The sequence below is a fragment of the Parasteatoda tepidariorum genome, chromosome 11 (genome assembly GCF_982258835.1).
Source record: "Parasteatoda tepidariorum strain Cologne lab strain chromosome 11, Ptep-v5.0, whole genome shotgun sequence".
In the NCBI taxonomy this organism is placed as follows: Eukaryota; Metazoa; Arthropoda; class Arachnida; order Araneae; family Theridiidae; genus Parasteatoda; species Parasteatoda tepidariorum.
The window spans coordinates 16,424,905-16,438,397 of NC_141765.1; the positions used below are offsets into that span (position 1 = coordinate 16,424,905).

At 26.2% G+C, this 13,493-nt stretch overlaps 1 protein-coding gene across 1 annotated transcript in view; it reads right to left on the reverse strand.

Moving 5' to 3' along the window:
• Positions 1-1,555: 1,555 nt before the first annotated feature.
• The window catches only part of Sara (Smad anchor for receptor activation), a 46,876-nt gene continuing 34,938 nt past the window's right edge, over positions 1,556-13,493 (reverse strand). The window contains exons 18-19 of the mRNA XM_043040685.3: positions 9,945-10,089; positions 1,556-9,199 (exon numbers count right to left, since the gene is read on the reverse strand). Of these exons, the coding sequence (XP_042896619.2) occupies positions 9,044-9,199; positions 9,945-10,089 (301 nt within the window). The 3' untranslated portion in view covers positions 1,556-9,043. The remainder of the gene's footprint in view (positions 9,200-9,944; positions 10,090-13,493) is intronic.

The following is a 13,493-nucleotide window of genomic DNA, read 5'->3' on the forward strand; positions in this document are numbered from 1 at the left end:
AGGATAAACTGCTGAAGCCCAGTGATATTATGCAACTCAACCCAGTTACCTGATTTATATTATAGTATAAAATGTTTTGAGCAGTTTAGTTTATCTAATTTAAAGGCATAATCATCACTATAGATACATCCTAGAAAATTGGAATACTTCACATCATTGGGTAAGAATTAATTTTGATAACTACTGAAATAAATTCTTTTAATTTAATTAAACAAAAAATAATTTATACTTAAGATTTAATTAAAATTAAACGGACATTATCTACTGTGAAGTTATAATTTATTGTAAGGTTATAATATTTCTCACTTATTAGACCTTATTATTATTTACAATTAATAATAGATAGATCATATAAATGAGAAACAATTTTTGGTTAGACCTTGTTCACTTTATGTTCATTTATGGTCTTGATATAGGAAACCTTATATAAGGAAAAAGTTTTGTGTACTATAATAATTTTGGTAGCATTTAGCTTGACACTTTAGAACATTAATAGTTTTAACTTTATAAAGAAATACTATGTAAATGATTATTTAAATGCAGAAGATATGTTAAAATTACTACTCATCTTTTCAAAAAAGATTTAATCCACAGCATAATTTTTTAAAAAAAATTGTGAACACCATGCAATGTAAAAATAGAGAACGTGTAACTTAATAAATAACTTGGCTTGAAGAACCCAGTTTCATAAATTTAGTGTAAATTCATCAGCTCTAATATCAGGGGTGATTGTGAGCCCAGGTCAAAATTCCGGAAAATTTCTTGAGTTAAAAAAAAAACAGCTTGAATTGAAAAAACTTTAAACTAGGTTTTTTACCTTTTTCTCAATATTTCTTAGTTTACTTAAAATATATTTCAAATTTTACATATACCTATACCATTCGCACATACCTATGATGACCTGGAGAAGTAATTAAAGTTCACAAATATGTCTTTCTTACTCGAGTTTATGATTATAATAACTATTTACTGATAAAAAATGAATATTAATCATGAATATAAGCTTATAAAGTATCTGGCTCTCCCTTACAAACAAATAAAATAAACTGTGTTTTTAAGTTCCACCTTTGAAAATTTGATTTCCAGAAACTTGTGTGATCAATGATTTTTTGAAATGTCTGGACCTTTGATCTCCGGAAACTTCCGGATCACTGTTAGCGAAAAATCCGGATTTTTTCCGGAGCTCATTCAGCCCTGTAATATGTAGCCCATTGCATTTTTAAAAATCACATGTAACTACAAGTATTAATTTACATTTGTGAAATTTACAATTTGAAAAATATTTCTTAGGATATAGCAAACAATTTTTAATATTCTTATTAATCATAAACTACATTATTTTATTGTACTTTAAAAATCAGTACTGACATAAGTTCTTGCTCTATCAAGGTTTCTAAAGAGATGGTCATCCCCCCCCCCAAAAAAAAAGTGTAATTACATAAAATAGCATTTTGTCCCCCACCCTGATTACTTTAATTATTTTATTCAAATTTATTTATTAAGAACAGCACTAACATAATGCAGTAATTTAAGTTTTCAAAAAGAGACTAATAAATTTCAGTCAGAAATCTGAACATTTTTATTCATATAATATTCAATCTGTCACAAGAACAATTTTTATAAATCATCACAAAGGGGAAAAAATCAGGTTATAACAATACACATATCTCTATTATTCAAAAACATTCAAAATAGCAATGTACATATTTAATTCTATATTTACAGTTAATTCATAAAACAATGAATTTAATACACAAAAAATATATATATATATTAAAATTTAAGCTGTTTGTTGCTTAAAATATAACACATTTTGAACTGTAGTTTTTTTTTTTACAAAATACAACAGTTAAAACTCTAGAAACAATGAAAATACTTAAAATTTTAGCTGCAGTCTTTCAAAATATATTTTTTTCAACAGACTCGTGTAATTACAAGCATTGTGTTATGTCCTAGATTTTAAGGATTAAAACTTCCAAACATTTAAACAATTAGTATCCTAAAATTCTTTTTCACAACATGATTTTCAAAATTACCCACTCTATAATCTTTTGATTTTTTTTACTTCAACACAGATTAAAAAAAAAGCTGCTAAAAATGATAAAAATAAGAGCTTATGCATAGATAAACACGTGTTAAAATTTCGTACAGTTAGCAAAAAATTTACATTTTTTTAAAAAAGGAATCATCCTTAATAATTTTTAAACTATTAGTCAGATTTTAATTTTATAAAAAGCTACAATCATACCTAAAAGAGATCTATAATAACTAAGTGCATAAGTGTGTTTTGTAATAAAAACCGTTAAAAAATTTCAAAGAATTGGCCTTTAGAGCTATTTCAAAAGGCTACATTTTGATTTCATATTATCAGATTTACAACATATTTTATTTCATATTTTTTGGAAGATCCAATAAATTAAAATAACTAACAAATAAAAAGTTTAAAAATTCCCACTCAAAGACAATTCTGTAATAAAATAAGGAATTAAGAGATCAATTTTATACTAATTAATTAATTAATGATTTAAAGTATAATTTCTACTACAACAGGGTGCATAGCCAAATTATTCAACAAAAAATAAGCACTTTTTAAGCACTCAAATAATATTTTTAAGCACTTTTAAAAAATATCATAATTAGGTAGGGTTGGAAAGTTTTTGACAATTGACGGTTTTATCTGGTTTTAATCGTAATGTCCAAAAAATAAAAAATTTGCATTGCTTTTTACAATTGTCAAAACTTTTGAATCATGTAAATCAAATGGCGTTTTCATGCGCTACGGACTGACGATGCGCCGAAATAGATTGGGGTTGAATTAATTGTGAAAACGTTGAACTGAACAATATGAACAGTGTCTTTCTGCATAATTCGTAGCGAAAATCAACATGGTAATGGAAAAATCTCATTTTAGAAAAGGGAAAATTAAGCACTTTTTAAAAACACCCAATGAAAAAAGCATCTTTAAGGGCTTTTAAAAAACAAAAATAAGCACCTTTAAGCACTTTTTAAAAACGCTATGCACCCTGTACAAATATCTCTAATTTAAAGAATTTCTCTACTTTTGAAGAATTCTACTACTATTTACTATGTAACTTTTGAGGTCATATTTAATTGCTAAATTAAACTAAATAAAAAAAATCGATATTTCTTTAAAAATTTTTTTGCATTAAATTAGATCTATGTTGCATTGAATTATTGCATTAAATTAGATCTGGTTACTGTATAGTTTGACATGAGTTATATACACTGAGATATGATTTTAGTAATTTGCATGAAAATCTAACCAATAGTTCAAAGGTTATTAAATTTGATCAATATATTTCTCTTGTGAAAAAAATTTATAATCCAACTTAATAACACTGCAAGTAATTCAATCGATTTAATTTAAGAATATTACTTCCATTTACCTAATCTTACTGGAATGCTGCCAAAAATTTAAATATAATTGAAAAACTAAAAAGTTAACCAATTAGGAACTTATATAATTAAACTTGTTTTTGCACACATTCAACAAACTATTTTTATACAAAAACAAGGAGTATCTTAATGATTATAGAAACAATGAGTATTTTTATGTATCACAAAAAACACTGAGTATCTAAATACTACAAAAAAATGAGTATTTCAAAACAATAAAAACAAAGCACATTTTAATAACAAGAAAACAAGGAGTATTTTAAAATTAATATTGAGTATATATTAAACTAAAATATTACCTTTTAAACTAAAACTTCAATTTATCAACATCTTAATCATGGTTAAGTACATTCAAAATGTAAGCATGAGTAATGTGCACATACAGTAGAGTCTTGATAGTTCGAGTCCTGATTGTTCGAGTTTCCCATAAATCCGAGCTAGTGAAAAAAAATCTGTCTTGAGCCCAAACAATTACCAAACGCACACACAACACGTAAAACGATTACTAAGATTGGTTTTATGATAATTACTGTGACTGCATGTTGAAAAACAAATTTCTGTATTAATCACTGAAACAAGTAAACAGTTTGCTTAAACAAAAAACATTAGACAATTATTTTTAAGTACAATTAACCTGATGCAGTAATATAATGAATATTGTAACTTGGCGTAATGCAGTAATCCCTGATCCTCTAATGTAACTAATTTTCTTTAAATATAATATATAATATCAATTAAATGGTAAAATTTAAAAATTGCTTTATTTCCATTTATTTAAATATTTATGAAATATTAAGTTTAGATGATTTGAGTTTTCGAAAGGTCGAGGTAGGTTCGCGTCACCTCGAATTATCGAGATTCTACTGTACTTTAATTTAAAGACTATTGTAATTTGACAAAGTCTTAGCATTACACCAATATATATACAGAAAAACAGAAAGAAAAAAAGAGGCAAATAATTAATAGAATCAAATAATACTGAAAATTGAAGAATTCAACAAATATATTTCTTTCAACTAACTAATATGCTTAAGTAAAATTGAACTAAAATATCTAAAATATTTGAAAGCAGAATAAAAAAATATCAACTGCTATACTAATATATAACTTACTATTAATTACATTTTTTTTACTTCAAAACCTGAAATTTGTTCAGAAGACATAAAATAAAAATACAAAAAGAATAAGTTTAGAAAAAAAAATTTATTAATTAAAATAATGACAATTAAAAAAAATTTTTGTTAAAAAGTACATAAAATTTTAATTGTTACTAAAGCTTTTCGTTGTGGCTAAATAAAAATAAAAAAAAGCGTAGCGTTCTAAAAATTAATAAAACATAAGAGCACAATTTCATAAATTTATGAAGAAAACAAAGTTAAAGATAATCTAGTATACTTATCTAATCAGCAGAAATGAATAAAAAAATACTTATGTACTTAAAAAAAAAGGAAAAAAATATGGTAGGATGAATTTTTAAAGGCAATAATTTTGAGCTCAAATAATAATAACCAGTCACAAACATAAAGAAATGAAATGCTTTAAAGTTTATATAAAAGTATTGTCTTTCCAGAATTAATAGAAAAAATTCAACATTTCTCATGCTTAACACCAGAAGTACTTTATAGGAGCAATAAAGTAATAACAGAAAGAGAGGTAATATTTAAGCTGAATACCTCTTAATTATTGCTGTGTTATTGTTTGATTATTGTTGTTTATTGTTATTTGATTTTTTATTAAAATTTTTTATTCACATAAAAAAAGGAAAAACTCAAAAATAATTACATACATAATCACATTTAGGAGGGCCAACAAATTGACAAATTAAAAATAAAGTTATGTTTAAAAAATTATTAACAGAAAATTTTAAAAAAAAAACTATATTAACTAAACTGAAACAGAAAAAGATTTTAAATTATTCTGAGGGCCTTTCTTTTTAGCTAGATAAGGCATTACTAGTTCACAAAAGCATTGCACTTAAAAATATATTTAAATATGAATATATGTAAATATGAAACAGGGACACCCACCAAATCATAGCCAAGTAAGAGCTTGACTATGGCAATTTAAAATTATTTTCTTAGTTCATTAACACTTAGTAACGAGATATAGGGAGTTTCTGCAGTTAACTTCCTTTTATTATATACTTTAAGATACCTGGATAAAAAATAGTATATAACTAGATTTTACTCATAAAGGGGTTACAAACATTTAAGTGAGATAAAAAGACAAAGAATTTTTTAAAAAGTTACTGAATCATAATCTAGGTTAATCAACGCCACAAAGGCAGAAATAAAATTAAATAAAAATAATCTTTTTATCAGATAAAACTGAAAGACATTCTTAATGACTGAAATTACATTAAAAAATTATTATTAACTTCAATTAACTAAATTTAACAAATGAACTGGTTTAGCTCATAAGGTTCACCTTTGCTGACAATGACTTTTATAGTAATTAATCAAATTTTGATTTTTTTACTTAAATATGAATCCGTGATCCTTAACCCTTTCGCGTTCACTGTCACATATATGTGCAAGCAAGAAACGCGCTCACTTCCCGGCCGACACACCCGCATGCCAGAGCGCTTTCTCGTTCACCCCCGGCCGTCACTCATTTGTGCCAGCGTTTCGGAACGTTTTAAAAAATAACATTTCCTCCATAAGATGGCATTGTATGTCCATATGGTTTCAGATACATGTAGATTTGACCTTCTACTCCAGATGAGAGTACATTCAGGTGGTTTTTAGGGGGAAGGAATGTTTTATGACGGCTCATTAAATTCGCACGTGGTATTTGTTTGCAGTAAGAAGGGGAGGCTTTTTTTCTCGCTACTTTCGATTTAGTTTTTAGTGGATAGTTAGATTTTGTAGATCCCTGTTTTAAAATATTTCATACGGAAAAAGAACTTCAAGTCATATATTTAGTTTTCAGATATGTAATGTTAAATGTTATTAAATGATAAGTACATAATGAAAATAAAATGTGTAAAATATATATTTGAGCAAGAAATAACTTGAGTAAATAAAGTATCCATAGAAATATATATAAAGCATATGTCATTTAAATACTCTACAGAACAATATTAAACAACATGTTGATATTTCGGCAATTTCATGGAATTAGGCTTAACAGCAAAAAACCCTCCAGCCCTGGAAAGATACACGCGAGAGAGACTGGCGGCCTCAGCGATAAGCGCGCTTTCGCGCTTCCCATCGCGAAAGGGTTAAAGTTTAAGCTCTAATAACTTGGTTTTCAAAAAGGACTCTTAAAATATAGATTAATGGCAATGATCATGGAATATCCCGCATCTTTAACCTGATAACATAATTTTGAAAATATTACATAATTTACATGTTTAAATAATAGAACAAAAAGAATTATGAAACAGTTGCAATAAACGTTCTTGGTTTATTTAATTAGTAATCACCAAAACTCTCCTGGTGTTACCCTCAAGGAAGATTGATGCTTTTTCTATGAGATCCGGTTGAATTAAAGGTAGAGAGGTTATATTTGAAAACAAAAAGTCATATTGCAACTTTTCGAAATACATACTACCAATTTAATAACTTTTCATCAGAGTAAAATAGCCGTATATTTTAAAAACCAGTTATAGTTTTCAAAAATGCAATTACTGTGTACATTATTTAATTGATGGTTGAAATAAAATATGATTAATCATTATATGGTAGCATTGGACTAATGGTTAAAAATAAAACATTTTGCTGACTACTGTCCACAGAATCCAAAAAACTGGACAGCCCTGTAACACAACAATACAGACGACATTTTATAATAGTTTGCATAGTAGTCAAAAGGCAGCTCACTCACTAAAGCTTCAAAAACATTAAATTAGCACAAGTTTCTAAATCTTTAGAGTAAGCTATAATAGGAGATAAACATGAATAATGCAAACTAAAATATATAATAAGAATGGCACCTATCAAATTATCCATTCATATAGACATTTTAAAATCCTTTTTACATTACATGACATAGAGTAGGAAAAAATTAGCAAATATACCATTCGTTCAGACTTAATTTTTCTCTCTTAGTTAATCAAAGGGCTATAAAATGACATGAAAAGATATAGTTTGGAATGTTACAAATATTTTTTATAAATAGGAATATACACAAAAACATTAGCTGAAAATAAAATATAGACTTAAATATAAATGGCACAGAAAATGGTTTTTGAAATATCTTATGTATAAAGACTAATTCATTCTTCTTGAAATAAAATTCTTTAGAATTTGGAAGTTATGCAGAGTATTTATATACACAGACAAAATATTAGAAACCTCATTTCTGTAGTCCAAAATTACATTTCTGCAATTTCAAAATTTGCCCCCCAATGAAATACAGAATATTTTAATAGTATGGACGGAAATATTTATAAAAATATTAATTAGAATTTCTTCAAACAGCTCATTTCATGTCTTTCAATAAATGCTTCAAATAACTTATAATTTTAGAAAGCTACTAATTATTCAGACAACACTTATTTATTATACTCTAATATGCCACTGATATTTGTTATTGTTTCTAGTTTTAAAAAATTAAAAATAATTCAGTACATTTTTAATCATATAAAGAATAAAATTCTCATGAACTTTTATAAAGTTAACAACTGATACAGCTCCCTCACTAATTTTGTACAAAAATTATAAAAAAATAAATATCATTTAAAGTTATATCCTCAAACAACTTTTTATAGATATCTAATAAACAGTACTTTAAAATAAGTGTATCATATGAGTTAAAAAAACACAAAATAAGCTGAACATAGAAATAATATATTAAAATAAAATGTACTTTATTTCATTCACAAAGTTTAAAAAGATGAAAGCAAAGGGATTTGAATATGAAATCACAAAAAAAAAAAAAAAAAAAAAAAAAATAGAAAAGCTTTTACAGAAAACAGAAAATGAAATTGACCAAGTAAACTCATCAATTTGAAAAAAAAAATTATGTTTTCAAAAGCTAGAGTTAATATTTCAAAGTACTAAAAATTTTGTATTTTTTTTAATAAATAAATCAAAATACAACTCAGCAAACAAAAAATTAATTTTGAAAACCCTAAAAAATTTCTTGAAAAGATACAGGTCACAGATAAAATAAAGCGAAAATATGGAAAATAGGATTTAAAGGAAGAAAGAAGAATAAATAAATAATATTTAAAGATATTTCAACGAATGCACTGACACTTCTTATCAGGAATGTTGTTATCAAAGTTGTTCAAATACATTGTAAAAACAAATAGGCAAGCAATTTAAAATTACACACAAGTGATAAAATATAAACATCAACATAGCATATTATTCTATTCACTTTGTTGACTAGGTTAGAAAATATAATATTCACAAAAAATTGAAATGTTCACTGCTCATTAGCATGTAAGTGAACCTAAGTAGAACACATTGCAGTATTACAATTCAGGAAAATGCCATTTGTTCAAAATATCTCAACTAAATTGCACAATTTCTTTCATTTCAAAACATGTTCTAGACTTTTAACCTAAAAGGCTTTTATAGCTAGATCATGCTGCTGTAAAGGTGTTAATAGTATCATGTAGTTTATGACTTACAAACAGAAATAATGGAGCTTTTTTAAAAAAATAAAAAGCTGATCATTTTAATAATATGTGAAATATAAGCTCAAATGATAATTTTTCATTTTGAGTTGAAGAAGATAGGCGCAAAATAACGGGAATCAAACTACTATCCAATATATTCATATAAATAGACGGAAGTGGCTTACAGCAGGATCCAATATCATATCCAACCTAAAAAAAATAAACACACATTTTTTATTGAGAAAATTATACATAGGAGCAGTATAGTAACAAAAACATTTCAGATATAACTGTTGAGTGTTTTGAGAAGAGAACAATTGGAACTACAAAAATTACATAATTATTAAAATTTACATTGAAGAAATTACAAAAGCTTAGAAAATACACAGTAAGAAAGTTAAATTTCAAAGGAAGTTCTTGCTTCTTCGTGCAATTTTTCTCTCTGCTTTTTCAAAATTAGTTACCAAAATATCTGTCACACATACTGGCTAACGGGGATTCCCCTTCAGGTGGAGGGGGATTCCCCTTTATATTCTTTGTTATCCATACAGAGCTGATAAGAATGACTGGAATTTCCTTATCAGCTATGAGCTGTCATTCACACCCCACCTCTATCTCTTCGTCTACTGCTTCATTGTTGGAGAAGAGTTGTTGTTTTGCATTAAAATTTTTATTTTAAGCGATTTTTTTAAAAATTTTTCTTTTGAAAATTTTTTCTGAGGAACTGGACGTATGAGTCCGGATTTTAGAGATTTCCGGATTTCAGAAGTCCGGATTTTCGAGGTCGTACTGTATTATGAGGCAATTTTGTAGCCGAACTATATAAAAATCTAATACCAATTTACAATTAAAATTAATGACAATATTTTACACACAAAGATGATATTCTTACAAAAATCAATAGAAAATTAAGTAATATAAAGCATTTTTAATTATCATTGTTGCTTGAATTTACCTTATCTCTTTCTGTATCCAATGTAATCCTAAGACCAATTTTTGTTAGTTCTGTTTTAGCTAACTGATCAAGATAAGGTGTAAGTGCCATGCAGCAAGACTGAGCAACAGTTTCAGCCATATGGCAAGGATCAGCAACTTCATTTCTATAAAAAAAAATGAAGCAATAAGCTAGCAAAATTAAATATATATATGGGTCATTCTCACGAAAACTGTCATTTTTCAGTTCATAAAATCCCAAAAAAGTAAAGTGAATAAAAAGCTCTGAAACTTTTTATACTATTAAAAATATGTAATGACATTATAAAGAAAGTATATATCTTATAAATTATACTTAATATTTAGATTAATTAATTTTTAAATAATTAATTTATAATTAATTAATTTATAATTAATTAATTTATAATAATTAATTAATTTAATAAATAAATTAATTAATTTAATAAATTAATTTTTTAATTTATTTTTTAAATTAATTAATGAGTAAATTAATTATTTTCACTATTTAAAAAGTGAGGGAATGACACTAATAGTGAGGGAATGATATTTTATTTTAATACATGTTTTTATCTAAGTTACATCTACCTAAAGTTTGAAAATGATAATATACTAAGTATATCTAATATTTATTATAATTTAGTCTTATATATTTAATAGTTTTTACAGGTTAGGGAAATAAAATTGGCTGGCACGATTGAACAAAAAAAAATTTAATAATATACTCATCTTGAATCATTCCCTCACTTCAGCGTCATTCCCTCACTTTATACACAAGTGAGGGAATGACGAATTCAATAAAATTTAAAAATAACAGTTAGGCCTAATGAATTTCTGAAGTCAATCACATACAATTATATTCATACAAGAAAGCAACATATAATTATCCACTTTCTCGATGAAGTTATATTTTATTTTACTCTAAAGAATGACGTGACGGAATGACAAATGTAAAAATTTTTACCTGGTTTGATTCATTCAAATTTATTGCACAGCAAAGCTTCTTTAAGTTGAAGATGGAAACATACTGCAATTTTGTTCTATGATGCCAGTGGTTAACTTCTGAAGTTTTTATTACAATATTTTTATTCTAAGAAGATTGCAGGTGATAAGAACATTGTTGTGAGGGAATGACGCGAAACACTGGGGACAAAGTTTAAAATAGTGCTGTGCTAATATTTTTATCAGAAATTAAATTTAAAATTGATTTTCTGAATTCTATATTTCAGTATTCTGAAATAAAAAACACGAATTTGTAAAAAAAAAATTTGTATTTCAGAAACAATTTTTTTCTTTTTTTAAATCAGCAGTAGGGACAAGTGAGGGAATGACATATTGGTATATTTTAATTACCTAAAATAAATAAAAAATAAAAATTGATAATTTATTTTTATTCTTTTGTTAGCTTGCATTCTGAAGGACACTTTCCCTGAATTTTTTTTCTTCGTAAGCTGTAAAACAAACATAAAATATACTGGGGACATGAAAATGACTGTTTTTGTGAGAATGACCCATATATATATTTGTGTATGTGTGTGTAGAAAGAGATATACTACATGCTATAAAAAGAGACTTTAAAGAATTTTTAAAGATTTTTTTCAAAAATGAACAGACTTTTCCATAATTTGTAATTAAATGTTGACAAATCACATGTTTCATAACTTATAAAAGCCATAAACTGTTACAATTTTAAAAAATGTAACAAAACCAGTACTAATGGATTAACATATGGAACTGAAGATTTTCAGAACATTTTTGGTTTTTTTCTATCTAATTCAATTTTAATTTACATGTTAAGAGAACATTTCGGATCTCATTATTCAAATAATATTAAGACATCAAAGACACGATTATCATTTATATTTTCCAACAGCAATCATTCCTTTAAATCAATTTTTCCTTCAAAGAATATTTTTACTGTCGGAAAAGTAGTCAAATAATTAAACATGCATGGAATGAAATAAAGATAGTATTTATAATTAAAAGGGAAAATTTTTCATACAGAAATCTATCAAAAGTAATTTTTGCTCCCAGTATCAGTAAAATGGCTATATGTTTTGAACAGAAAAAAATGAAAGGGGAACAACTTGAAACAACAAACTTAATTATTATATATTAACTTATGACATTACAGTTGAAAAGCGTTTAAAATCATTGCTGAAGTGACAAAAAAAAATGACTCAGCATTCCTAAAGTGGGCACAGATTCTTTTGAAGCAGTCTCACTTGAAAAATATAGTAACCAAGCTGAATAAGTTTTTTTTTCTTTTTTTTTTTTTTGTAAGAATTAAATATCTGTTTGAAATTGCTAAAATAATTGCTGTTATTTAAGTTTGCATTTCAATAACATTTTCCTGATAGGGAAATTTTTTACAAATATATCTATGGCAAATTTCTCATTTATCATTAAAATACATGTGTTTCTAGAAATAAAATAATTTTTATGTCACATCATGTTATAAAAGGATAAGTGGTATACTTTTAATAGGGTGAAACCTAATTCAGATGAAATCAAAGAGTAAAAAAATCTATTTCGTGTTAAGACAAAATTTGTAACAACTGATAAAACAGTGAAAGGCTGATGATTTAAAAAACAAATTCCTGAAATTTAAGAATTAAAATTATATTAAAAGAGAAATTAATGTATTTAGTAAAAAAGTAAAATGTATGTGAAGATAGACTTTAAAATTATTAATGTTCAATTTATTTAATTTATTAATATTTATTTAAAATTTTCTATTCTATATTTGTTTATAAAATCACAAGAGGAATGCAGAAGGTAAGGAATTCAATTCTCTACTCTTTCACCACCTAGGTTTGTGCCACTCACCCCATTATCCCCTCACATGTCCAGTTGGTGATGTCACCAATTGCAAACTGTTGTGAACTAGCGACAAACCCTCATCACAATTCCAAGAGCACTATCCTTACTTGCTTGTTTCAGGAAAAGCGATAAACTTGTTTCAATGATGAAGGTTGATGGAAAAAGTTACAATGAGGATTTTTTTTTCTTAAGTGCAATATTTATTAAGTTTTTAGAAAAGTAAGTTTTTATGCCTGTATTAAAAGAGGCAATTATTATTGTTTTCAAAATAGTGTAAAGGGGAAACTGTTTTACTACATCTTAAGCAAAAAATAGTGTTTAATGCTTTCATCTTAACAGGATATGACTGTATTTTCACTTTATATAAAAAGTATGGTATGGAAGAAAATTCTGGAGAAAGCTACCCTGAGCTGTCATGCCATTCACAGCTCATAGTAGTAAATTTCAGGAGGATAGTTTTTAGTATGTTAGCATTAAAGCTCAAAATAAACAATACTATAAAAAAAAATCCAGTCTAAAACATTGAATAACAAAATTCAGTTTTTGATGTATATCTCTCGAATTTTAGGTGTTTATCTAAATGCATGGAGTAGTTGCATCAAAGGAAATATATTAAAAATTGCTAAGTGGGAAAACAGAATCAAACTAAATTAAGCACAAGAAAAAGGCCAAAAGTCTTGACCGAAGCCTGAACAAAATTGTCTCGTCCAACTCGACCAAGATTGCTCTT